We start from the raw sequence: 27462 nt of genomic DNA, 5'->3' as shown, positions 1-27462 counted from the left end.
GATATCCATAAAAAGTGTTGTTTAAAGTTTGCCACAAGCCACCTGGGAGACACACCAAACATGTGGAAGAAGGTGCTCTGGTCAGATGAAACCAAAATGGAACTTTTTGGCAACAATGCAAAACGTTATGTTTGGCGTAAAAGCAACACAGCTCATCACCCTGAACACAACATCCCCACTGTCAAACATGGTGGTGGCAGCATCATGGTTTGGGCCTGCTTTTCTTCAGCAGGGACAGGGAAGATGGTTAAAATTGATGGGAAGATGGATGGAGCCAAATACAGGACCATTCTGATGGAGTCTGCAAAAGACCTGAGACTGGGATGGAGATTTGTCTTCCAGCAAGACAATGATCCAAAACATAAAGCAAAATCTACAATGGAATGGTTCAAAAATAAACATATCCAGTTGTTAGAATGGCCAAGTCAAAGTCCAGACCTGAATCCAATCGAGAATCTGTGGAAAGAACTGAAAACTGCTGTTCACAAATGCTCTCCATCCAACCTCACTGAGCTCGGGCTGTTTTGCAAGGAGAAATGGGAAAAAATTTCAGTCTCTCGATGTGCAAAACTGATAGAGACATACCCCAAGCGACTTACAGCTGTAATCGCAGCAAAAGGTGGCGCTACAAAGTATTAACTTAAAGGGGCTGAATAATTTTGCACGCCCAATTTTTCAGTTTTTGATTTGTTAAAAAAGTTTGAAATATCCAATAAATGTCGTTCCACTTCATGATTGTGTCCCACTTGTTGATTCTTCACAAAAAAATACAGTTTTATATCTTTATGTTTGAAGCCTGAAATGTGTCAAAAGGTCGCAAAGTTCAAGGGGGCCGAATACTTTCGCAAGGCACTGTATATATATATATATATATTTTTTTTTTAAATACACCATTCTGTATGTTTGGCATTTTATTGGTGTATTTCAATTGTCACAAAGATGGTCATTGTTTTGGTTCTAAGATTCTCATTCCAATATTAATATTTTATTTACTTTCTTGTGCTTTTACTAGAGGCAACCCTGACCTATAATGGCTCAAGATAAAGTTGTGGATATAGTCTGAACCCCCCAAAATACATACATGTATTACAACATAGATATAACATTAAATTGCAAAGTGAACTATTTCAATTGGTTTCAATCTGTCAGATTTTGTTTAACCTTTTTATACGATGTGCATAACTTTAGCCTGTGCCTACGTATATGAAATGGTCTAGTTGGCTCCCTGGAGACTTGGACCATACATCTGAACAGTGACCAATCTTTGATTTGATTAGTTCGACAATGTGCAGATGATATGATTGTTATTTAAAGTAACGTGATAGCCGCCATGGCCCACAACACTTAGGTTACATTAAAGAGGGTTTGGTAAGACCAATAAACATACTACCAATACTGATTACCAATGTTTAAATGTATAATACAGCGTCTGACTTTTATCCTCCAGGCTGATTGGTTAGAGCATGTAAGTAAGCATTTGACCTGTAAGGTCTACCCTTGTTGTATTCGGCGCACGTGACAAATAAACTTTGATTCGATTTGATTTCATTTAAGTATTGGGAAAATTGGAAAATGAAATCTGACATTGTGGAGTCAATAAATTGGTTGTTTGCTTTTTCTTTTTTTGCCTCAGTCTTATAGAGAGGACATTCTTAAAACCGCTAACTTACTGTACTTGGTACACATTATATTGTTACAGTAGCTAAAAGTTCGCCCACTCTGCCGACGACAGTGGGCGCTATTTTTGGCTCTCTTGAACCGGAAGCCACTAGATTTCTCCTTGGGTGCTGCTAGCTAACTGGAGCTACTAGCTAGCTGGAATGGGTCCGAGAGGTAGCTAGCTACCTGAACTGCAGTTAAAAAGTCAAAATAATTTAGACGCATAAGACCCAGCAGAGTACACTCATTGGAAAAGGGAGCGAAACATGAAACGAGATGTCAGGATACTGTTATTGGGGGAACGTAAGTAAATCCTGTTTTGATATTGACACGCATATATTCAGCGTGCTAACGTTAGTTAGCTACTGTACAGCTAACGCCTTGTTGTTAGCTACAGACTGCCTGATGGAAACCTGCAGTTTTCTATAAATCTGGACCCCCCCCCCCCCGTGAATTACTAGCTATTTACCCAATGTTATAGCATTGGCAGCCATCACATCATTATGTTTTAGCTACATAACATAGCTAGTCTAACATTAGCGAGTTAGACAGCACCAAATCTGACAGTACTAACGTTAGTCAGTAACGTTACGTGTTGTTTTGCACATGCACTTACAGTACTAGCCCTACGTTAGCTAGCCAAGTTAGTAGCTAGTTAACTGTCAAAATCTTTACTCATGCGTTAGCTAGCAAACCAACTTAGAAACCTTGCCACCAAGTGTGCTAAAGAGGATGTTTCTTATTTGACATGTTTTGCTGACAATATTGGTGGTTGGTTGTTGGGGGAAAAAAACAGATATATTCTAGCTAGTTAGCAAACAAGTTACAAGTAACTACCACCAAGTATTTTCCTAATAATTATCTTTGTATACCTAGCTGCATTGTAACTTTAGCTACTTTGTTTGGCCCTCTTTGAATAGGCTATTCATGAACAGACCTATTCATGGCAACTCAACAAGAGAATGTCAGTGAGAACCCCTTATCAGGCTGTACTCTGTGGTTAATAAAATAAAGACATTTAACTAGCTAGTTATAATAAACTTAGACTACATTTAGATTTAGCACTTAGTTACAGTTCAGCTTAAGTATTAGCCCCCCATGTAATCCAGCTCTGGCTACTTATGAGCTGGAGAATGTGATCTATTTACCTGAGGGTATGACCTCAAGGTGAAATGTGTTTTGCAGTCCAGAAATACTCTTCTTCCAGGTTTCATTTTCCTCCTTTTTCAATAATGTCTCGTTCCACTTGTCACCCCTCTGTCAACAGCCAAGGTGGGGAAAACATCACTCATCATGTCATTGGTTGGGGAGGAGTTTCCAGAGCATGTAAGTGTAGCTATGACTGTACATTCCCACTGGTTTATTTCTCAGTTTTGTCTGCAGTGCTGACACTCTAACAAATTATACCCACCGAATGCAAACACTACATTGATGACTAAATAGTCAGCTTATTTATAAAATATGTATCCGCTGGCTACTGCTACACCGTACAAAAGCAGCATTCTCATTGACTTGGTACATTCAAAGTTTGCATACACACTGTCTGCTATCTACACCACAGCACACAGAGGGTGGCTCTATTCAACTGTGAAAGTGTGATTGGTAGGGAAAATAAACCTCCACTCGTCCTCTTTACTTTGCATTTATAAGCACTCGTTATTGTAATATTTTCTTTGTATTTATTTTCTATCCGTTATTTTACCAGGTAAGTTGACTGAGAACACGTTCTCATTTACAGCAACGACCTGGGGAATAGTTACAGGGGAGATAATGACTCATAATATGCCACTTCTCCTCACCTTATCCAAAAAAGAGGACATTTCCAAGTCATTATCCCAGTCTCAGACAGTGTAATGCCTAAACACTCCTCACACTCTAACCATGAAGTTAATTTCAGCCTGTCAGTTCCAAGCTAATTAAAGGTTAATGGAGTCCCTCTGTCAGACTGTTGAATCTGTGTAATCCCCCTTAGGTGCCCCTCCGAGCTGAGGAGATCACTATCCCTGCCGATGTCACTCCAGAGAAGGTGCCCACACACATAGTGGACTACTCAGGTGAGGTGCTGCTCACTCAGTGGCCTAATTACAACTCTCTTGCTATAGTCTGTGTATGTGCCTGTGCGTTTCTATGAAGACCGGATATCTTCCTAGCTGCCAGAAAGTCTTGTCTGCAAGCTAACAGAATGGCTGGTTAAGTGTAATTGCTTGCTTATCGGTCCAATTCAGTGCTGCTGCTGATGAGGTGCTGTAACTGTTATCAACTGGTTATCAGTTGATTAAATTGAGTGCATTGTCTTGGCCCTACAGAAACGGAACAGACTGATGAGGTCCTCCGAGAGGAGATTATCAAGGTAAGGCTAGTTCTCAGTGTTGACCCACCTCTTCCTTAGCTGAACGCCCATGGGTGAAGTTTCCCCTAGGTACAGATCTAGGATCCGCTTCCCCTCCCTCAATCCTAACATTAACCATTAGTGGGGAAAATACTAAACTGACCCAAGATCAGCGTCTAGGGGAAACTTCACGCTACACCTAGCTGAACAGGTAGTGCTAAGCTATTAATCAAAATATCTGTTATTTTTCTGTTTTTAAACAACTAATTGACTGATGTCGGTTAAGTCATTTTTTATTTAAATTTTTCCTGTGAGATCAATGCGCAGAAAACATGATAACATACTACAATCACCATAATCCATTGCGTGGCTACTTGTCTGGTCTGTTTCTTTTACGCCTGCCACGTAAGAGATAGAGGAATGTGCAATCAAGAGGGGATACATAGGGAGCAGTTGCTTTGCGAGGTATTGTTATTCAGCAGTCATAAAAGTATGCCTTATTTACAATGAAAACTACTAAAATAGTGATTTTTTTTTTCAGACAGCATAGGCAGCAGCTCTAAAGAGATGAGCTGATGACTTGGAATGAAATAATAGTGATCAAATAAAACAAATGTAATATACACAACATAAATATTTTATTAAAGTAATAAATAACTGTGAATAACTGTGTTGCCATGGCAGCAGCTACTCTTCCTGAGGTCCGGCAAAATGAAGGCAGTTATAAAATTTTTACAACATTACAATACATTCGTTACAGAATTCACAACACACTGTGTGCCCTCACTTATTAACTGATGGTTAATAGGTGATAAGCTGTAATGGGGAGTCACTACCATCATGGGACTTTTCTTAATTGTTTTATTCTGTGTTACAGCATTCAACCCACATAATACATAGTGCATTTTTTATTTCATTTTTTAACTTTTTATTTTTTTTACTATTCTAACCGAAACCTAACAGACGTCAAAGTGCACTAATGAACAGGAGAAGCATCTGTAGATGACCACCAGTTGATCTCGCCTCATTATTTAATCATGTGTTGGAGTGAGCCTTTCCCAGCTGTACCTTACAAAATCACAATCATTTCAGTTCATTTGGAGAATGTGTTCGATTGCGTGCTTTAGTTGATGATAAAGACCTTGCACTCCAACCATGATTTCTCAAATCCTGCAGGCCAACGTGGTGTGTGTGGTCTATGACGTCACCCAGGAGGAAACTATAGACAAGGTATCCTCTCACACATGTACACTGTCTTTTATAGATCTTACATTTCCTTCTTGGAGAAACCAATATGGAAGCATTTGGCATGGTATAACAAGCATTTGTATAATGTAGCCTACAGTATGGGATCAATATGATAAATGAGAGATTTTATTAGTGTTTTGCTATAATTTCTTATGCTACTCACTTTTCAGATCCGAACAAAATGGATCCCCTTGGTAAATGGCGAAGCAGAGAAGGGGAATAAGTATGTACATACTGTTGTTTCAATGACATTCGCTTTGAAGCTTGTGTACATCGTCCTTGCCTAAAAGTGTTGTGCTTGAACTAGCCTCTTTGGCCTTTTGTGTCATAAAACATTTAGATATCTTTGATCTTAAATTCATTCCTTATGATGTCACAGAGTTCCCATAATCCTAGTGGGGAATAAATCGGACCTTCGCTCTGGGAGCTCCATGGAGACCATTCTACCTATCATGAACCAGTTTTCTGAGATTGAGACCTGTGTAGAGGTAAGGCTTGCATCTCAGACACACACTGCTCTCTTCAGCGGCCTCCCCACTCACTCCGCGCAATGAGGACCTGATTTCGCACCAATAATTACTCCCATCAATCTTATGCAAACAATATTTAGTTTAACTGTTTTTGTTTGAACACACCTATGATTAGGCAAACCTGAGGTTTTGACTTTTCTCTCCCAAGTGTTCTGCCAAGAACCTGAAGAACATCTCTGAACTGTTCTACTACGCTCAGAAGGCTGTGCTCCACCCCACCGCCCCGCTCTACGACCCGGAAGACAAACAGGTCAGGGAGGACATTTTGAGGATCGCTTTATACCTTTGGAATTACCTGGTTTTATTGCGGAATCTTGCCTTGTTGAGTGTTAACTGTGTCTGTGTGCTGATGTTACTTCCAGTTAAAGTCCATGTGTGTCCGAGCACTCAGCCGAGTCTTCAGCATCTCAGACCAGGACCATGACCGCATCCTCAGTGACACTGAACTTAACTGCTTCCAGGTGAGAATCAAATAACACTCACCCATCCATCCTTTAATCTATCCACCATACATCAATTAATCTATTAATATATACACTACTAATATATACATTAAGTTTGGGGTCACTTAGAAATGTCCTTGTTTTTTGAAAGAAAAGCACTTTTTTTGTCTATTAAAATAACTTCAAATTGATCAGAAATACGCCTCACAAGTCCTCAACTGGCAGCTTCATTAAATAGTACCCGCAAAACACCAGTCTCAACGTCAACTGTGAAGAGGCGACTCTGGGATTCTGACCTTCTAGGCAGAGTTGCAAAGAAAAAGCCATATCTCAGACTGGCCAATATTTTTTTTAATTAAGATGGGCAAAAAAACACAGACACTGGACACAGCAACTCTGCCTAGAAGGCCAACATCCCAGAGTCGCATCTTCACAGTTGATGTTGAGACTGGTGTTTTGCGTGTACTATTTAATGAAGCTGCCAGTTGAGGACTTGTGAGGTGTCTGTATCTCAAACTAGACACACTAATAATGTACTTGTCCTCTTGCTCACTTGTGCACCGGGGCCTCCCACTCCTCTTTCTATTCTGGTTAGAGCTGGTTTGAGATGTTCTGTGAAGGGAGTAGTACACAGCGCTGTACGAGATCTTCAGTTTCTTGGCAATTTCTCGCATGTAATTGCCTTCATTTCTCAGAAAAAGAATAGACTGATGAGTTTCAGAAGAAAGGTCTTTGTTTCTGGCCATTTTGAGCCTGTAATCGAACCCACAAATGCTGATGCTCCAGATACTCAACTAGTCTAAAGAAGGTCAGTTTTATTGCTTCTTTAATTAGAACAACAGTTTTCAGCTGTGCTAACATAATTGCAAAAGGGTTTTCTAATGATCAATTAGCCTTTTAAAATGATAAACGTGGATTAGGTAACACAACGTGCCATTGGAACACAGGAGTGATGGTTGCTGATAATGGGCCTCTGTATGCTTATGTAGATATTCCATTCAAAATCAGCCATTTCCAGCTACACTAGTCATTTGCAACATTAACAATGTCGATACTGTATTTCTGATCAATTTGATGTTATTTTAATGGACAAAAAAGTGTTTTTCTATCAAAAACAAGGACATTTCTAAGTGACCCCAAACTTTTGAACGGTAGTGTACATGCGCGCACCACACGTACATCCTTAAGAGTGAAATTGCAGGCAAGGTGTAAAACTGGCATGGCCATTGGAGCAGCCGGGTATAGTTCAACTCTCTGTGTGTGTGTGTGTGTGTGTGTGTGTGTGTGTGTGTGTGTGGTTCCTCAGAAATCGTGCTTCGGAAACCCTCTAGCCTCTCAAGCTCTGGAGGACGTGAAGACTGTGGTGTGGAAGAACACGAGCGACGGGGTGCAGGACAACGGCCTTACCCTGAACGGTGAGGGATGAACCCGACAGTGAGATGGCTCAGCCTTTGATGATATAGGACCTGTTGGGTTTAGCCTCTTGTGAAATTCAGTGTTGCTAGTAGCGCCAATAGTTAGTATGGAGCCGACGTGATAAGATGGCGACATAACAGACATGATTCTATTGTATCCTCTATCACCAGGCTTCCTGTTCCTCAACACGTTGTTCATCCAGAGGGGTCGGCACGAGACCACGTGGACCATCCTGAGGAAGTTTGGTTACGATGACTCGCTGGAGCTGACGGATGACTACCTATACCCACAGTAGGTGTTTTGGCTCCACTACTTTGTGTTTCTGACCCAATCCCAGACATGTTAGAGACAGTTGGTTACCTCCCCCATGTTGTAATGTGATATTGAAGATGATACTGAGTATTGTCTCAAAGGTTTTTGGTGAGTCTGTGTTTTCCAGAAAACATCCTGGCCTTACACGATTTATGTTCATTTATCAAGCCAGAGCGATAGATCGTTCCGTTAGCTAAACCTCAGGCAAGTAACGTCTCGTGGGTTTGTGTGTGTACGGTAAGCCCAGGTATTTATATGGCTGTTTGTTGTGTGTTGCCAGGTTACGGGTGCCCGTGGGCTGCACCACCGAGCTCAATCATCTGGGTCACCAGTTTCTCCAGAGGCTGTTTGACAAGTATGACGAGGTGTGTGACCGCCTCAGTGGCATCAATCAGGAAGTCCATTTATTTGTATCCATCTGTCTATTTGTCAACAATGCACTAAGCAGGTTATATTTTAAGTGGAAAGAGAATACACATTTTTAAGTAGAACGCCCGCAGTTCATTTTAGGCATTGAAATGTACCCCCACTCCAACAGCATGGCTGTTTTTAGGGCTGCTGAAAGTTTATTAGGGCTTAGTGGTGTGTTTTACCCCTCTACAATATTTATTTTTACACCAGGATAAGGACTCTGCCCTCTCTCCCGCGGAGCTCAAGAATCTATTTAGTGTGTTTCCCTACATGCCCTGGGGCGCAGACGTGTACACGGCTGTCTCAACCACAGACGAGGGTTACATTTCCAATCATGGCTACGTGTGTCAATGGACGTGAGTATTTGTCCCTTGTTTGCTTTGAAGCGATCTTGGTATGTACAGTGCCTTCGGAAAGTATTCAGACCCCTTGACTTTTCCTCAATTCTGTTACGTTACAGCCGTATTCTGAAATGGATTAAATACGTTTAAGAAATCTACACACAATACCCCATAATGACAAAGCAAAAACAGGTTGTTAGACATTTTAGCAAATTTATTACAAATAAAAAAACATACCTTATTTACATACAGTGGGGCAAAAAAGTATTTAGTCAGCCACCAATTGTGCAAGTTCTCCCACTTAAGAAGATGAGCGAGGCCTGTCATTTTCATCATAGGTACACTTCAATGACAGACAAAATGAGAAAATAAAATCCAGAAAATCACATTGTAGGATTTTTTATGAATTTATTTGCAAATGATGGTGGAAAATAAGTATTTGGTCAATAACAAAAGTTTATCTCAATACTTTGGCAATGACAGAGGTCAAACGTTTTCTGTAAGTCTTCAAGGTTTTCACACACTGTTGCTGGTATTTTGGCCCATTCCTCCATGCAGATCTCCTCTAGAGCAGTGATGTTTTGGGGCTGTTGCTAGGCAACACGGACTTCCAACTCCTTCCAAAGATTTTCTATGGGTTTGAGATCTGGAGACTGGCTAGGCCACTCTAGGACCTTGAAATGCTTCTTACGAAGCCACTCCTTCGTTGCCCAGGCAGTGTGTTTGGGATCATTGTCATGCTGAAAGACCCAGCCACGTTTCATCTTCAATGCCCTTGCTGATGGAAGGAGGTTTTCACTCAAAATCTCACGATACATGGCCCCATTCATTCTTTCCTTTACACGGATCAATCGTCCTGGTCCCTTTGCAGAAAAACAGCTCCTAAAGCATGATGTTTCCACCCCCATGCTTCACAGTAGGTATGGTGTTCTTTGGATGCAACTCAGCATTCTTTGTCCTCCAAACACAACGAGTTCAGTTTTTACCAAAAAGTTATATTTTGGTTTCATCTGACCATATGACATTCTCCCAATCTTCTTCTGGATCATCCAAATGCTCTCTAGCAAACTTCAGACGGGCCTGGACATGTACTGGCTTAAGCAGGGGGACATGTCTGGCACTGCAGGATTTGAGTTCCCGGCGGCGTTGTGTGTTACTGATGGTAGACTTTGTTACTTTGGTCCCAGCTCTCTGCAGGTCATTCACTAGGTCCCCCCGTGTGGTTCTGGTATTTTGCTCACCGTTCTTGTGATCATTCTGACCCCACGGGGTGAGATCTTGCGTGGAGCCCCAGATCGAGGGAGATTATCAGTGGTCTTGTATGTCTTCCATTTCCTAATAATTGCTCCCACAGTTGATTTCTTCAAATCAAGCTGCTTACCAATTGCAGATTCAGTCTTCCCAGTCTAGTGCAGGTCTACAATTTTGTTTCTGGTGTCCTTTGACAGCTCTTTGGTCTTGGCCATAGTGGAGTTTGGAGTGTGACTGTTTGAGGATGTGGACAGGTGTCTTTTATACTGATAACAAGTTCAAAAAGGTGCCATTAATACAGGTAACGAGTGGAGGACAGAGGAGCCTCTTAAAGAAGAAGTTACAGGTCTGTGAGAGCCAGAAATCTTGCTTGTTTGTAGGTGACCAAATACTTATTTTCCACCATAATTTGCAAATAAATTCATTACAAATCCTACAATGTAATTTTCTGGATTTCTTTCCTCATTTTGTCTGTCATAGTTGAAGTGTACCTATGATGAAAATTACAGGCCTCTCTCATCTTTTTAAGTGGGAGAACTTGCACAATTGGTGGCTGACTAAATACTGTTTTGCCCCACTGTAACTATTCAGACCCTTTTCTATGAGACTCGAAGTTGAGCTTAGGTGATTCTGTTTCCATTGATCATCCTGGATATGTTTCAACAACTTGATTGGAGTCCACCTGTGGTAAATTCAATTGATCATTTGGAAAGGCACACACCTGTCTATATAAGGTCCCACAGTTGACAGTGCATGTCAGAGCAAAAACCAAGCCATAATGGTTGAAGGTATTGTCTGTAGAGCTCCGACACAGGATTGTGTCGAGGCACATATCTGGGGAAGGGTATGAAAAAATGTCTGCAGCATTGAAGGTTCCCAAGAACACAGTGGCCTCCAAGTTTGGAACCACCAAGACTCTTCTTTGAGCTGGCCGGCTGGCCAAACTGAGGAATCGTTAAATACGTTCTTGGTCAGGGAGGTGACCTGAATGCCAAACGTCATGTCTGGAAGAGACCAGGCACCATCCCTACGGTGAAGCATTGTGGTGGCAACATGCTGTGGGGATGTTTTTCAGCGGCAGGGACTGGGAGACTAATCAGGATCGAGGGAAAGAAGAACGGAGCAAAGTACAGAGATCCTTGATGAAAACCTGCTCCAGAGCGCTCAGGACCTCACTGGGGGGGGGGGGGTTCACCTTCCAACAGGACAAAGACCCTAAGCACACAGCCAAGACAATGCAGGAGTGGCTTCGAGACAAGTCTCTGAATGTGCTTGAGTGGCCCAGCCAGAGCCCGGACTTGAACCTGATCGAACATCTCTGGAGAGACCTGAAAATGGCTGTGCAGCAATGCTCCCCATCCAACTTGACAGAGCTTGAGAGGATCTGGGATTTAAAAAATGGGATAAACTCCCCAAATACAGGTGTGCCAAGCTTTGTAGCGTCATACCCAAGAAGACTCGATGTTGTAATCGCTGCCAAAGGTGCTTCAAAAAGTACTGAGTAAAGGGTCTGAATACTTATGTCAATGTGATATTTGTAAGTTTTGTATTTTTTGAAATTAGCAAACATTTCAAAACCTGTTTTTGCTTTGTCATTATGGGATATTGTGTGTAGATTGATGAGAGGGGGGGGAAAAAACATTTTAATCAATTTTAGAGTAAGGCTGTAATGTAATAAAATGTGGGATAAGTCGAGGGGTCTGAATAAGGCACTGTAGCTTTGTGTGTATGTCAGCCATGGGGGTTTTCATGTTTAGAATTTCAGTGTAAGGAGGTCCGTGAGTACAAATGAATGTGTTAGGGGATTTAGGTTAGGACAGTGGGTGTTCCTATTCCCTCCTCCAATTTCACCAATGTGACTTCTCTCCATATCCAGGCTTTCAGCGTACCTTGATATCCATCGCTGTCTGGAGTACTTGGGATACCTGGGCTATCCTATTCTCACTGAGCAGGACTCCCAAACCACTGCAGTCACAGGTCTGTGTCTGTACGCATGTCAACACGTCTTTTTTTACATTGCTGCATGTAGCCTCTCTAGGAAAATAGACTGTATGTTAACAAGAACCTATAATCCTAGTACCGCAGTAAACCTCACTCGCTGTACATAGAGGAGGATTAGAACTATAATCTGGTTCACTATAGGCCTTACAGACAGAATTATATCCAGTACATGTATGCCTTCTGAGGATGTGCAGTGACTCTGAAAGGTCAACTTTGAATATACTATTTGACTGGTGTGAAGACTACCAGAGTGTGTGTTGTGTAGTTATTATATGCAATGATTAAACAAAATTCACACATTTATTTGAGTTTACCAATAATGCCGTAGTCGCATTCCTTCAATTGGTCAATTAGTCAATTAACCTCAACCCATCATCCAGTGAAACCGAGTGGGATTGTTTGAAGCGAAAACCTGCATCCACAGGGGTGCTTCAGGAACGCTGGTTGGTATGTGTGTCTGTGTGTGTAAAACTGGGGGCGTGGCTGCATGGGTAGCAGGATTAGGGTAGGGTGACGTAAGTCTCACACCCACTCAGCCTGTGCCGTAGAGTCGAAAAGGTTTAGCTCACGCGGCTATAAATGTGGGAGAGGTCCTACCACCTCAGTTCAGATTAAAAATGCATCCTGCATTACCCACAAGGGGAAATACGATTATGTTTGAAATTCTTTGATAGCGCTCCATCATATTAATGGTTCCCTGTCCTGACACGTCTGTTTCTCCGTATATATGTACTCCCTGTGATTTCGGTGTGTGTGTGTCTGTGTTGGCGCTATCCATGTGTGTTCCTCTGCAGTGACGCGGGAGAAGGCTGTGGACCTGGAGAAGGGCCAGACTCAGCGGTCAGTGTTCCTTTGTAAGGTGATCGGGCCACGGGGTACTGGGAAGTCTGCCTTCCTCCAGGCCTTCCTTGGCCGAAACACAGCGGTACGATCATCTCACTGTTGACCTGTTATTTAGACTAAATAGCGATACAGAATCACACATTCCTGGAGGAACCGTTTAATTCTTTGTTACTAGTAGTACGCATTGAACTCTTCATTGTAAAACCATTCCGCTTTGTCAATACGTGTTCGAGTTGAGAAAATGATGTTGAAAGCCCCAACTACTAGCATTGCTACAACTAATGATAAGAGTAACAGTCGGTGTGTTTGTTTCAGAGAGAGGAGCGTTCCACCGGTGCCTTTTCCCTCTACACCATAAACACTGTCCAAGTTAGCAACCAGGAGAAGTTCCTCATCGTGAGTTCCGTACCTTTTTACTTTCACCTCAACTCTGACCCCTGACCTTTGGTAGAGTGCGTTAGCCTCACCTCCCATCTGTCGTCTTCCCCTGGCAGCTCTACGAGGTGGACGTGGAAACAAAGTTCCTAAAGGAGTCGGACGCGGTGTGTGACGTAGCCTGTCTCATGTATGATGTCAGCGACCCCCACTCCTTCGACTACTGTGCCAGCATCTACAAGGTGTGTGGCATCTCATGTCCTCTTCAGAGCGTCTCTGGTTTTCACAGATATGATCAGGAATCTGTTCAATGTTTCACTCTTCTCTTTTTCTCTCCTTTCTTCCCCACATCCTCTTTCTCTTCGCCGTATCCCATTTTGTCTTCATCCACATCTGTCTACTTTCCTTTCTGTAGCAACACTACATGGACAGCAGTATTCCCTGTGTGATGGTGGCCTCCAAATCGGACCTCCCCGAGGTGAGACAGCTCCACGGGATGACTCCGGCAGAGTTCTGCTACAAACACCGACTGCCTCCGCCGCTCCCCTTCTCCGGCCTGTCCCTAGACTCCACCAGCAAGAACATCTACACCAAGCTGGCCTGGGCCGCCATGTTCCCGTAAGTATTAGTTATTTGATTGTCACATTTGGCAAACTGTTGTTCCCTCTGTGATTCACTCAACATTTAATCTATAGTTTCGCGATTCAGTTTTGAGAAACTGGAAAATCATGTCACTTTTCATGTCTGCACCTCTACGCGGTTTCATATGTCCTTTCATTGGTGCCTTTGTCTCCCCCCCCCCGCCCCCCCACAGACACCTGAATGGCTCCGACATGAGCAACACATCCTTCTGGCTGAGAGTGACGCTAGGAGCAGCAGTGGTCGCGGTCCTAGGCTTTGCCATGTACAGAGCTTTCGCCCGACAGAAATGACTAGGGTCCTGACCGGAGCCCGCCTTCCCTCTTTTTCCCTCAACCCCAATCTCCAGACCAAGCACCTAGACACACTAGACCAGACAGACAAAACACAGAAACATTTTACTTTGTCATGATTTATAACCTAACCTCCCCTCTCCTTTGCTCTGCTCTTCCAGTCTACTCCAGTTAGTCACGTCTTCTTGACTGACTGTAATAATCTCAGTCAAAATGGAGGAGCGTGACCATATCTCTCACCCTCTCCTGACCACCTTTGCTCGCTCTGCCTTATGGTGTCAAAATCCAGGCTAAGGCGGTAGCCTCCCTGTGCGCAACGCAACAATTCCCCCAAGAGCTGCTACGAATATGTGGGTGCTTTATTAAATGGGGATATACAGATACAAGAAGAGAGACATTTCAAACCCAAGACTTTTCCACGTGTCCACATGGTGTTCAGGAGAAAGGATAGATTTATTTTTAATGTGTGGTCTTTCCTAAGGAAAATAATCTCAAAATGTAATAACAATTTGGAAGAACATATCAAACTTTAAAAAGTCTGGTGCTGGTTAGAAACCAAAATGGCAAATTCAAACAGTCCATATCGCGGGGGAGGGTGAAGACAAGCCTTAGAGCACAAGTTATGGAGGACCCTGCTGCAAGGACGTAACCGAGCAACAGACACTCTGAGCGGGCACAGGAAGTCCCCTGCAGAAGCTAAAGACTTGTCTTCCCATTGACCAAGCCACTGAGATAGACTTTCAGACCTGATTTGCCAAATACAGAAGCCGCTCTTACGGACCGTTCCAGTAAAATACATGCTTATCACTCCATTAGCTTCTGCTACAATACTACAGTTGTGGGTGAAATGATCTAGATACATTTATTTATGTAAAAAAAAAATAATAATACAAAATAGCAGTAGTTGTGGCTTGCCAGATTAGAATTGAGAAGGAAGCAATGTCTTGTTGAGAGAAGTGACTATATTGTATTAGACTGATGAAAAAGAAACACTGAACTCTGTAATGCATCCTCCTTACTCAAAGTAATCAGTCATGTTAAAAGAGCCAAATCATTTTTATTTTATGGTATTAATACTAAATCCTGCCCCGTGCAAATTAACGCTTTGAATGATCATTATAAGGAAAATATCTGCCTCCCCTTGTCTTGGCTTTTATGTGCATTCACCATAAATTGGAACTTAAGGCCCCAAATGTTATTTCTGTTAAATCATCCACGTGTGTGTGTGTGGGTGCACATGTATATTTGCATGTGTGCATACATGGACCTGTGTGTCAAGATTTTGATTGTATAATTAATTATCTCTTTTTTTTTCTTCTTTTTTTTAAATATGGGAATCATACATTTTTATTGGTTGGTTATTTTAGTTGGGGACCTGCTATTGCCACAGAAAAAAATGATGTGGATCTTATTGATTGAAAGTGATATAAAAACAACTAAAGTGAAATGAATAAAACAAAACAAGGATTGTTTTACTGTTTTGCCAAACTTCTATCCTTGACTGTCAGACTGTTTGAGTATTAGAGTGTGTTGTTGGTGTGTGAGTAAAATCACTGGGGAAGCCAAGCCCCCACCCCCCAAAAAAAATATATAAGCTATATTACAACCTATGTGTTGTGATAATTGCATTGTTTGTTCTATAACCTGTTAATTCATATGCCCTGCGATAGTGATATATAGGACTAAAGGCAGAGATAATAAGACAGTAGAATAAATTCAATCACACCTTTTGTTTTATCCCAAAACCTGGATAGCAACCTCTGTCCAGTGACGTCCACAAAGCATATCGCCTGTACAGCAAGACAGTTACCTGACCTACAGCATGGTCAAGCAATATAATGTTTCTGACATTTTCGGACCACTGAACAAGTATTGATTTAGAGTTACCGCAAGTTACAAAGCAAACAGGAGGTGCCTCTGCTATTCCAGCACCATTTGAACTTCGACATCATCAAATCAACTCTGCTAAGTCTTAAGACAGTGACAACTAAAATATACCAAAAACAATTTCGTCCAATCAACATAGGCTAAATATGTGGCTGTCCCATGGTTCTGATTTCTGTGTGTGTCCGTTCATGCAAGTAGAAAACATTTTTTTATTTAACCAGGTAGACTAGTTGAGAACAAGTTCTCATTTACAACTGCGACCTGGCCAAGATAAAGCAAAGCAACAACACAGAGTTACACATGGAATAAATAAACATAGTCAATAACACAATAGGAAAAAAGTCTATATACAGTGTGTGCAAATGAGGTAAGATAAGGGAGGTAAGGCAATAAATAAGCCATGGTGGTGAAATAATTACAATTTAGCAATTAAACACTGGAGTGATAGATGTGCAGAAGGTGAATGTGCAAGTAGAGATACTGGGGTGCAAAGGAGAGAAAAAAAATAACATGGGAATGAGGAAGTTGGATGGGGTATTTACAGGTGGGCTATGTACAGGTGCAGTGATCTGTGAGCTGCTCTGACAGCTTGTGCTTAAAGTTAGCGAGGGAGATATGAGACTCCAGCTTCAGTTATTTTTGCAATTCGTTCCAGTCATTGGCAGCAGAGAACTGGAAGAAAAGGCAGCCAAAGAAGGAATTGGCTTTGGGGGTGACCAGTGAAATATACCTGCTGGAGCGCCTGCTACGGGTGGGTGCTGCTATGGTGACCAGTGAGCTGAGATAAGGCGGGGCTTTACCTATTAAAGACTAAAAGATGACCTGGAGCCAGTGGGTTTGGCAACGAGAGTATACAGGTTGCAGTGGTGGGTAGTATATGGGGCTTTGGTGAATGACATTGTGAAGTAGAAAAACATGTTAACTCACCCTACTTGTAGAGAAATGCCAATGCCATCCTCTCTCTTTCATGTTGATGAAACGGTCTATCACTCTGTCATACAGTACACATTTTATTGATTTTTTTGTCCTATGCTACCTGGCTAATTGCTTGCTTGCCAGCCTACCTTCCAATCGTGGGTAACCTTAGCTAGTTAACATTAGCCTTCTACATCTGGCTACATATTGAACTTCCATCCTCTCAGGCCAGAAGCACAACAATGTATGAATTAATGGTTGGACCAGAATCACTGTTATAATCATTGGCCAGTATGGAGAATTAAGTCATTCCAAATCCGTATCTCCATCCATGGCTAATTAAGGAAAGGGACAATTTTAGCTAGCTAGACACTGGAGGACAACAACACAACGAGATGCAACAATGTGTTTTTCTGTCAGTGATGTATGCTCTCAATGGGCTTTGATAGGAGTGACTCCAAATCCCCGCTGAGTCTGGCACTTTATTTGGTGCGCCAGGACCATTCACAGTTTAGTATCGTTTTTTTTTTGTCAAGGGAGACCAGGTGCTCTCTGGCTTCCCTTGCGTTCAGTGCTATGGGAAGCAACAATGTCATACTCGTTTGGACCAGACAGCATCATATACAGTTATAGTCGGAAGTTTACATACACCTTAGCCAAATACATTTGAACACAGTTTTTCACGATTCTTGACATTTAATCCGAGTGAAAATTCCCTGTCTAAGGTCAGTTAGGATCACCACATTATTTTAAGAATGTGAAATGTCAAAAAAAATTGTAGAGAGAATGATTTATTTCAGCTTTTATTTCTTTCATCACATTCCCAGTGGGTCAGAAGTTTACATACACCAAATTAGTATTTGGTAACATTGCCTTTAAATTGTTTAACTTGGGTCAAACGTTTCAGGTAGCCTTCCGCAAGCTTCCCTCAATAAGTTGGGTGAATTTTGGCCCATTCCCCCTGACAGAGCTGGTGTAACTGAGTCAGGTTTGGAGGCCTTCTTGCTCGCACACGCTTTTCCAGTTCTGCCCACAAATGTTCTATTGGATTGAGGTCAGGGCTTTGTGATGTCCACTCCAATACCTTGATTTTGTTGTCCTTAGCCATTTTGCCACAACTTTGGAAGTATGCTTGGAGTCATTGTCCATTTGGAAGAAACATTTACGACCAAGCTTTAACTTCCTGACTGATGTCTTAAGATGTTGCTTCAATACATCCACATAATTTTCCAACCTCACGATGCCATCTATTTTGTGAAGTGCACCAGTCCCTACTGCAGCAAAGCACCCCCACTACATGATGCAGCCACCCCCGTGCTTCATGGTTGGGAGGGTGTTCTTCGGCTTGCAAGCCAACCCCTTTTTCTTCCAAACATAAAGATGGTCATTATGGCCAAACAGTTCTATTTTTGTTTCATCAGACCAGAGGACATTTCTCCAAAAAGTACAATCTTTGTCCCCATGTGCAGTTGCAAACCGTAGTCTGGCTTTTTTATGGCGGTTCTGGAGCAGTGGCTTCTTCCTTGCTGAGCGGCCTTTCAGGTTATGTCGATATAGGACTCGTTTTACTGTGGATATAGATACGTTTGTACCCGTTTCCTCCAGCATCTTCACAAGGTCCTTTGCTGTTGTTCTGGGATTGATTTGCACTTTTTACACCAAAGTACGTTCATCTCTAGGAGACAGAACGTGTCTCCTTCCTAAGCAGTATGATGGCTGCGTGGTCCCATGGTGTTTATACTTGCGTACTATTGTTTGTACAGATGAACGTGGTACCTTCAGACGTTTGGAAATTGCTCCCAAGGATGAACCAGACTTGTGGAGGTCTTTTGATTTTCCCATGATGTCAAGCAAAGAGGCACTGAGTTTGAAAGTAGGCCTTGAAATACATCCACAGGTACACCTCCAATTGACTCAAATGATGTCAATTAGCCTATCAGAATCTTCTAAAGCCATGACAACATTTTCTGGGATTTTCCAAGCTGTTTAAAGGTACAGTCAACTCAGTGTATGTAAACTTCTGACCTACTGGAATTGTGATCTGTCTGTAAACAATTGTTGGAAAAATTACTTGTGTCATGCACCAAGTAGATGTCCTAACCGACTTGCCAAAACTATAGTTTGTTAACAAGAAATTTGTGGAGTGGTTGAAAAACGAGTAGATCGCCTCCACAGAGAGGAGACAGAGAGGCGCTGTTTCGCTCGAATGCTTTGTCCTGTGAGATTCATTCAGCTGGAACATTATGAAACACAGAGAGACAAAAGATTAATTATTTTTGTTATTTATTTGTCACTTTCTTTGGGAAGCCTGGCTTCCCTTTGAATCCATTAAAACACACCACTAGTGTGCACTGGTTCAATGTGTGTTTAATGTGAGGGCCCAAAAGCAAATGGCTAAATATCAAATAGATTTTCTGCAAAACTTCACATAAAATTATACAGGTTTTACATAAATGCATAATATGGTAAAAGGTATAGCCTAACAGAATGGTGTGACTGGTTATGCTATCAGAACTCTTTAAAAAAATGTTTCTGAGGTGCCCTCTGCTTTTTTACCTATTTTTTTCGAACTATTTTGCACGTGAGCAGTTGGCATCCTCTGAATTTAATTAGGCAACTTTGCGGTTTGGAATACTATATGGGCATGTCACTATATTGTGACCAAAAACTTTCACAAATTCAATTTTTTACAAGCAGTAAGTTGCATAGCTGAATGACTGAAATATTGATGTTTAAAGTTCAAAAGTAATAGAAAATAAATGCTAAACTACTTTGAAGAAAAGAACGTTTGAATATTCTTGTCCTTTTAGAATTTTTTTTTTTTAAACCGCATGAAAATATGGAGAGCGACCAGGAGATGGAAGTGTCGAGTTAACTTCAGGTAGAAAAAAACTGTTTTCTTTAGGGGTGGCATCCTTTCCTTGTCCAAATCCCATCTGCACTGTACAGCAGGACAGAAAAAAAGCGATGGCTTAAAACAGATGCTCCGCACAACAAATAATGTTGCTTCCCCTATAGTTTAGGCCTACATTACAGAGACATGATACAAGGAAATTAGCGAAGGATGCTTCTTTAGCTCGACTCAGTTCCTGACCTTTAGATCGGGTTTATGGGCTTGGTTCAGGATTTGTCAAATATACTTTCTTTAAAGGTGTACCTTGAGAACATAAATTACAAGTCTAGTTTATTTAACAACACTGTTTTTTTTTAATACTCCGCCATTGTTGGTAATTGATTGGCACATGTTCTAAAACTAATAGCTTCGTCAGTTTGTGTAGGTAGTGTTATGTATGGTTGTAGTGTTGGTTGATGTCTGTTTTTGTCTTAAGACGTGATGTTCTAACTGTAGCGTAGGCCTACATCTGGTCAATAAAATAAAAAGCCTTGAAGTGGGCTTTCTATGACCCCAGTTCTAGGTAATTCAGTCAAATATGGTATTTTTAGGTCTACGGTAGCTAATAGTTTCAGTCAAACCGTATAAACCACATAAAACATGTACTCATTATGTTACCAATTTGGATACCGGGGCGCATAACTTCATACGAGTCGAACATTTTCAGCTGGTTGCAGATGTCAAGGAAGCTCTCCTTTTGACTCGTTTTATATGCTTAGAATTGAGTTAATAATTGTTTCATTCCTCAATCGCCCCTCGATTACGTAATCTGTGCAATTTATTCAAATAAGTGTTGCGAACAGTCGTTTAGACATGTACGCCTACGCATGCTTAAAATGCGCGTGAAGTTGTGACACATATTTCGATGAGAAAAGTTTATTGTATTATAAACAGTTTCAAAAGTTATGCAATTCATAGTCCGCAGTGTATTACAAATAGACTGCATTAATTGAACATGGTTGGTTTTCAAAATAGTAGCATTAATTAATTGAACATGGTTGGTTTACAAAGTAGTAGCATAGAGTCCGCATTTGGAGCCATTACGCATCACTTGAAAATCTTGCTGACGTCCATTGCCTACACAGTTCTATACATTGTATAGTTTAACAATGCTCGCTATTGAAACGTGTGTTTTCAGAATGACCTCGTGCAAAGAGAACAATAACTATTCACTTGTTCCAATAGCCTAAACAATAATAATTCCAGATTAGTGTCACATATATTTTCTAACAGGTCCATAATGCTACAGGTTTCCAAAGATCACAGAGGATTAATAGCGTACATAGTAGCCCAACAATTAATGCTGTCACACACCAACACTTTAATTCCAGACCCTCTTTTACAGCATCAATGGAGTGGAAAACAATAGGTAAAAACGTATAAGTTCCCATGAGACCATACAAAAATAATATTACATATACGAAAAACATTTCCTCAAAGTATTTACAGTGACTTTTATTATAATAAGTCTCTCTGAAATGTCCATTTACTTCTTCTTTGCGGCTTTCTTGGCTGCGGCCTTGGGTTTGGGTTTCGCAGCTTTGGCCTTCTTGGGTTTCGTTGCCTTGGCTGGCTTGGCCACCTTGGTTTTCTTTGCTACTTTCTTGGGCTTTGGTGCTGCTTTCTTCGGAGACTTTTTCACTTTCTTCACTGCCACTTTTGCTTTCTTGGCTTTTACTGGTGATTTGGCCACCTTCTTGGGCTTTGCAACCTTCTTGGGCTTGGCGGCTTTAACAGGCGACTTCTTTGCTTTCACAACGGTTTTAACTTTAGGTGCCTTTTTGGTGTCCTCTGCTTTCGCCAGTTTGAAGGAGCCTGACGCGCCGATGCCTTTGGTGTGGCGCAGGACCCCTTCACTCACCATCCTCTTCAGGGACAGCTTAATCTGAGAATCGGCATTGTCCCCCACCTTGTAGTGGCTTTTGATGTACTTCTGGACAGATTGTCTGGACGCACCTCCACGGCTTTTATCTGCATGGACGGCTGCCTTAATCATATCCGAGTATTTCGGGTGTGAAGCAGGTTTCTTGGGTGCCTTCGCCTTTTTTGCCTTTGGGGCTGGAGCTGCCGCCGTCTCTGCCATAGTTGACTCGTGAGAGTTGTTGAATTCTGTGAGAATATGCGGGTTCAGTTCAAGTATTCCCGTCTGTCACAAAACGTCAAAAGCTGCTAAATAAATATTTCCTAACTTGTAATAGTCCTGGAAAGGTCCGGGTTAGCTATAACGCAGAGCTTTATAATACAAAAAGTTGATGTAAATTTGCCACACACGATGGCGCGTCACAGCTGATTTTCTATTAAGGCATCTTATTCTACAAACGTTCCTCTGACTTTATGAAGCGGACGCGCGGACGTGATTGAGAACACCAACCGCCAGCAGCTGATCCAGCAGGCTCCATGGAACTCACGTAGTCCCGTTTGTGTTTCTTCATCCTCGAACTCTTGCTAAATTTAAAAAGTATTGAATTGCATATGTCTACAAAATCGAATGGCTTGAAAGTAGACACTTTGGGCTTTACGGGCATATTCATATTTTTATAGAATTCGCTGACCGATAAACTTTTATTTCATGAAAACCTTCCCGAAGCACTGCGCGTTGTTATCAATATTGAAGAATTCCTATTAAATTGACCCAAACAGACAGAACCGACGATACAAATGACGAATGCATAATGAAAATGAATCAATACTTTAACGAATGCACATGGTTTGACCCGTGCAACAGCTCGTTTTTGCTTTTAATACACCGATATAATTTTCGAACTAACACAGCCCGGCCATTGACTTTGAGTGACGTGGTCGAGATTATTTACTGTTAAACCTCCTATAAATAAATGACAAGAATATCTGATGTATGGGTAAAGCATCTGCTGTTAATATAGATTTATATAGGCTTTAGTGGAATGGTTACGTTTAATTTCTTTGATGTTTTAAGGCAGAATTGGGAATAAACAAACTGGCACTATGCTTCTTGCGACTGTGCTCCATTGTCAGGAAAGTTGCCAACACCTCCAAAAATCTGCTTCTCTGATAATAATTCACGGAATCTGTCAACATTTTCATCAAAGAAGCATCATTATCTGATATTTGACGTGGTATTCGCTCAAGTGTGAGTGACAACTATCTACACAAAACTAAACCTATCATTTAACATAGGGCGCATTGATGACATTCTTTTGTTCAGTGGCTGGTAGTCTATAGGAGCGTCGACTGAACAACATGACTACGCGTGGATCAACACATATTTCCCACTGCTATAAATGTTTAATGCGCAGTGATACAGGCTACATTTGTTACAACAGGAAACATTGCAATTGTTTGTTTTTATTTCAGATTTTCATCTGATATTTTTTCCCTGTAGCTCAAACGCCATCTTGGATCCCTTAGTAAAAGTCACATTACTTTTTAATTCATTTTCTGATATTAGGCCTTTATGACTGTTTTCAATAAAGTACTTGTGACGTGCTATTTTTCCTAATATATATATTTTTTTGAATCACAACTTTTTATGTCATACTTTGCAGTTGGTCCATAACGTGACATAACACTGTCAAGCAGGTTTAGGCTAATTGTAGCAGGTGGTGTTTCCAATTTTGACCATTATTCAAGTCGTAGGATACGTAGTTATGCCAATAGCCTACTAGTCATCATAGCGTATGTATTCAAAATCTTATGGAATAGACTGCACAAAGACGGACCACGACTATACAGTTTTGCTGTATGCTCTCTCTCTCCTTCCTCGCTCTGACCCTTTCTCTTCTCCCTCCTCCCTCTCTCAGATGAGTAGCCTATAAATGCGTGTGCGACAGTATGTGTGGGTTAGTGGGTGAATGAGTGAGTGTTCATGAGAGAGCGCGCTAAATGAACGAATGAATGCGCGCGCACTGTCGTTAGGTTTGTAGTGAAAATTCGTATTCACGCTGACGAGTGCCAACAGTGGTCGACCTCTTTCGGACGTTCATGGCCTCCTTAATCGATATTTGTCAATTTTCTTATGGTCACAGAACACTCAAAAGTGTCAGAAGAAGGGTAGTTCTTCCGTCGGGGGTTGTGCCTAGGGTTTGGTGCTGAAAACAGCACCCAAACGCACTTCTCGCGCTACAAGGCCACTCCCTCCTTTCACCGACAGAGGGACGTCTTTAACAATGGACGGACGGCCTGTTGGGTCAACAGAATCCATCGCATTATTCTTTGATTATTTGAAGACCATAATGAATCAGTAGTCATATGCGCCAACTGTAGGGTTTGTAAATAAATTGACCTATGGCTACTGTAAACATACCCTCACTTGAATCTGTGCAGGATCTACAGCCATTTGTAACACCTCGCAATCATTGCATAATAGTGCCATATTTGGGTGTTTTGCTCCTGTTTCTGATGTAAGGTGTGTTGTGATTGTTAGATGTAGGACATTTACAATTATTGATTAATGATGGTGATGGTTGTTAGAATTATGGAATTAGTAATAATAAGTAACATAATTATACATTATTGTCTGTTATTAATTATAATTTGTTATCAATAATTATTATGACAGGCATAGGCAATCAAGAACTTATTAACTTATTAACAATGAACTTTTTGCAGACAGTGCAGCCTAATGATAAGAACACTGTTAAGAAAACACAATTGTTATTCAGCATTTTTCTTATGACAACTCCCTGTCATGCCCCTATCCTGTAGCGCTATAATAATAATTACATATTTCAAATCTTGCATATTCAGAAAACAAAGTTCACAATACTTTAAGAAGTATAGGCGAGTCAGGTAGTTTACAATACTTTAAGAAGTATAGGCGAGTCAGGTAGTTTACAATACTTTAAGAAGTATTGTCAAGTCAGGTAGTTTACAATACTTTAAGAAGTATAGGCAAGTGAGGTCTAAGTTTGCACATATACGTCAATATATTCTCAGAGGAGAACTAAAGCATAGTGTCAGAAATTCTTAGTCTTAGTTACATCTAAACGTATCCCTTTGCCAAATAGTAATTGTAGCCTTTTATTAAACCCTCCCTGGATCTGGTGTGCGGTGCCGCAGTCTCAAAGTATTATGGGAAATGTCAATCTCCATGTTGCTCAAGTCTTGTGTGTTTGTTATGGATGGTTGCCATGGAACCATTGTCTTAGGATGCAAACAAATACAGCAAATTGGATCTACATATATTACGTTATATGAAAAGGTTTCCATCTGAGACCCTCAACTGTAGTTAGATACTCTGTAGGCTTTTGTCACTTTTCAATACATTCAGATGAAGTGCACATGAAAGAGTAAATCAATTATCCTGAAGGTGCACTGTAAAACTATTTTGTTTGATGTTATGTCCTTACACAGTTGTTCTGTGTTCACTCACACGCATGCTGTTACTGTGTGTGTTTACTTTTGACAGTTGTGACAACACGTGCGTCTGTGTGAGCAGGTGACGGAGAACGAGTGCAGCAGCCTGCAGCACAACCCTCATGCACACACACACACACACACACACACAACGCCACACAGTGAGCAGTTTGTCTGTATGGGGCACCAGCCAAAGGCTCTCTTTGTGAGTCACTCGACCTTCCTGCCCCCTAAATGTGTGTGTGTGTGCATGAGGGTGTGTGTGCATCTCCCCCTGAGCTGAGTATTTAGAGCAGGTAACTATTTCCACTGTGACAGCTGTCGCCCCCTCCCCCCCTGACAGTCCCCTTATCTGAAAAGCACCTGTGTGATGTCAGTCAAGCCAGCAGACTTAGTCTGATCAAGACTATTCTAGCTATTATAGTCCATGCCTTTGATCCACGATAAGGATATAACCATTAACTTACCCTTTATTGCTTTTGAGTTGATATGTCGTGTCAGCAGAAGTATGTTTCATTTCAGTTTAACACTGAAATTGAATATATAAGGACCGCTTTCAATTTGATCACATGCTATAACCATTCTATCACAGTGTTTTTAGGAAAGGCCTTTGATCTTTTCATCGTGTAGCAGGTTCCTTTCTAGAGCAGTGTACATCTTAGCTGACATCACGAGCACTGAAAACATTAGGCTACATATTCTACAGCTCTCAGTAAGTTAATGCAGTAAAGTTGTGTGGCCAATGGGCATCTTGTTTTTGGACCAGCAGCTGAGGTCCAAGACTGTCAAGGCTTTTTCTCTGTTGGTCATCTAGATGTATCCTAGCTACCTCTTTCAGCACCGATTTGGTGTTGAGGTGAGATATATTGATCATATTTCACTGGAGCGTAGTTAAGTGTTATGAAACCATACTAATCTTCAGAATTATTTTGTAAACTCGCAGTTATTTACAGAGCCTAACAATGTCATGATGTGTGAGCATTGGTTAAGCTTCAAACATAAAGCTTGGTTGCTGACTGACAGATATCACGACCTGGTTTGAAATAGTAAATCAAATAAAATTGTATTTTTCACATGCGCCGAATAGGTGTAGTAGACCTTACCGTGAAATGCTTGCTTACAAGCCCATAAACAACAATAAAGTTTTAAGAAAATAAGACTTAAGAAAATATTTACTAAATAAACTAAAGTAACACAATACAATAACGAGGCTTTATACAGGCGGTACCGGTACCGAGTCAATGTGTGGGGGTGCAAGTTAGTCGAGGTAATTGAGGTAATATGTACCTGTAGGTAGGGGTAAAATGACTATACATAGATAATAAACTGTGAGTAGCAGTAGTATTAATTTAAAAAATGAGGGGGAGTGGGGACAATGCAAATAGTCCGGGAAGCCGTTTGGTTAATTGTTTAGCTGTGTTATGGCTTGGGGGTAAAAGCTGTTATGGAGCCTTTTGGACCTAGACTTGGCGCTCCAGCACCTCTTGCCGTGCGGCAGCCTATTTGTTTTCTTTCAAATACTTAAGGTGCACTTGATTCATATAGCTTCCTGACTTAACAGAATGGAATCAATGGAAAAGTACAAACCCCGCCCATGCACCTTGGATATTTGAAAGAAAACAAATACTTTCTGGTCCCGGGCTTTAGCTCTGAAGTTGGTCCTTGATGTTAACTCTTTTCACCAACAGATGGCAGCAGCCTCCTAATAGGGGCACTAGAACAGTATTAACCTTAGCCTACATATAGTTTACAGTCTAGGGTGACCTCGACCTATGTTTTTCGCCAGGGCAGTCTGGTTTTTAATCTTGTGTCAGAAGGAAGATGCGAGATAGAAAGTAAAATGTAAAATTACAAATATATGGGCAACTGCTCAGGTTTCTGCCAGTGATAAAAGAAGCATTAGTACTGCAGTCCATTAGGGGTGCTTGGGTAAAATCACTGGGGAAGCCAAGCTAAAAATGTATAAAACATTTTGCAACTTATGTGTTTTGATAATTGCGTTGTTTGTTCTATAACTTGTTAGTTCATATGCCTTGCCACCGGGATATTTTTTGTTTTTTATTTTTTATTATAGATATATTTTTAAATGATACGTATATAGGCCTAAGGCCGAGACAATAACAAGATATTGACAGAAAAAATTCAACCACGCCTTTGTTTCATTACAAAACTGGAAAGCAACATCTGCGATATTTTTTGCGATATTGACGCAAAAAAACAGGAGCTGCCTCTACTATTCCTGCACCATTTCAACTTAAACATTTCAACATCATCAAATCAGCTATGCTTTGTCAAGGGAGGCCAGAAGCTCCTAGTTAATGCTATGGGCGGCAACAGTACCA

General features: G+C 41.2%; 2 protein-coding genes across 2 annotated transcripts; one reads left to right on the top strand and one right to left on the bottom strand.

Moving 5' to 3' along the window:
* The first annotated feature begins 1765 nt into the window (after positions 1 to 1765).
* rhot2 (ras homolog family member T2) lies at positions 1766 to 15583 on the top strand. Its single transcript, XM_020453715.2, has 19 exons — positions 1766 to 1962; positions 2927 to 2985; positions 3632 to 3713; positions 3966 to 4009; positions 5165 to 5218; positions 5407 to 5459; positions 5616 to 5724; positions 5915 to 6016; positions 6129 to 6227; positions 7516 to 7624; positions 7796 to 7916; positions 8218 to 8302; positions 8559 to 8704; positions 11817 to 11917; positions 12736 to 12866; positions 13100 to 13180; positions 13279 to 13401; positions 13575 to 13777; positions 13974 to 15583. Exons 1-19 carry the CDS (start codon positions 1926 to 1928, stop codon positions 14089 to 14091), a joined length of 1857 nt encoding a protein of 618 aa, XP_020309304.1. The 5' UTR covers positions 1766 to 1925; the 3' UTR covers positions 14092 to 15583.
* A 5063-nt stretch (positions 15584 to 20646) lies between these two features.
* On the bottom strand, positions 20647 to 22139 carry h1-0 (H1.0 linker histone). Its single transcript, XM_020453714.2, has one exon. The coding sequence runs from the start codon at positions 21867 to 21869 to the stop codon at positions 21273 to 21275; it is 597 nt and encodes a 198-aa protein (XP_020309303.1). The 5' UTR covers positions 21870 to 22139; the 3' UTR covers positions 20647 to 21272.
* Positions 22140 to 27462: the final 5323 nt, after the last annotated feature.

Source organism: Oncorhynchus kisutch, linkage group LG20, assembly GCF_002021735.2.
Source record: "Oncorhynchus kisutch isolate 150728-3 linkage group LG20, Okis_V2, whole genome shotgun sequence".
NCBI lineage: Eukaryota > Metazoa > Chordata > Actinopteri > Salmoniformes > Salmonidae > Oncorhynchus > Oncorhynchus kisutch.
The sequence above is the reverse complement of the archived record's forward strand: the minus strand, read 5'-3'. Positions and strand labels throughout refer to the sequence as shown.

What these genes read in the sequence shown, in the direction of transcription:
- rhot2 (XM_020453715.2), top strand. Translation starts at nt 1,926, where the DNA reads ATGAAACGAGATGTCAGGATACTGTTATTGGGGGAAC. An exon ending in ACACATAGTGGACTACTCAG is followed by an intron (nt 3,714 to 3,965) that starts GTGAGGTGCTGC and finishes TTGGCCCTACAG; the next exon opens with AAACGGAACAGACTGATGAG. An exon ending in AGATTGAGACCTGTGTAGAG is followed by an intron (nt 5,725 to 5,914) that starts GTAAGGCTTGCA and finishes TTCTCTCCCAAG; the next exon opens with TGTTCTGCCAAGAACCTGAA.
- h1-0 (XM_020453714.2), bottom strand. Translation starts at nt 21,869, where the DNA reads ATGGCAGAGACGGCGGCAGCTCCAGCCCCAAAGGCAAAAAAGGCGAAG.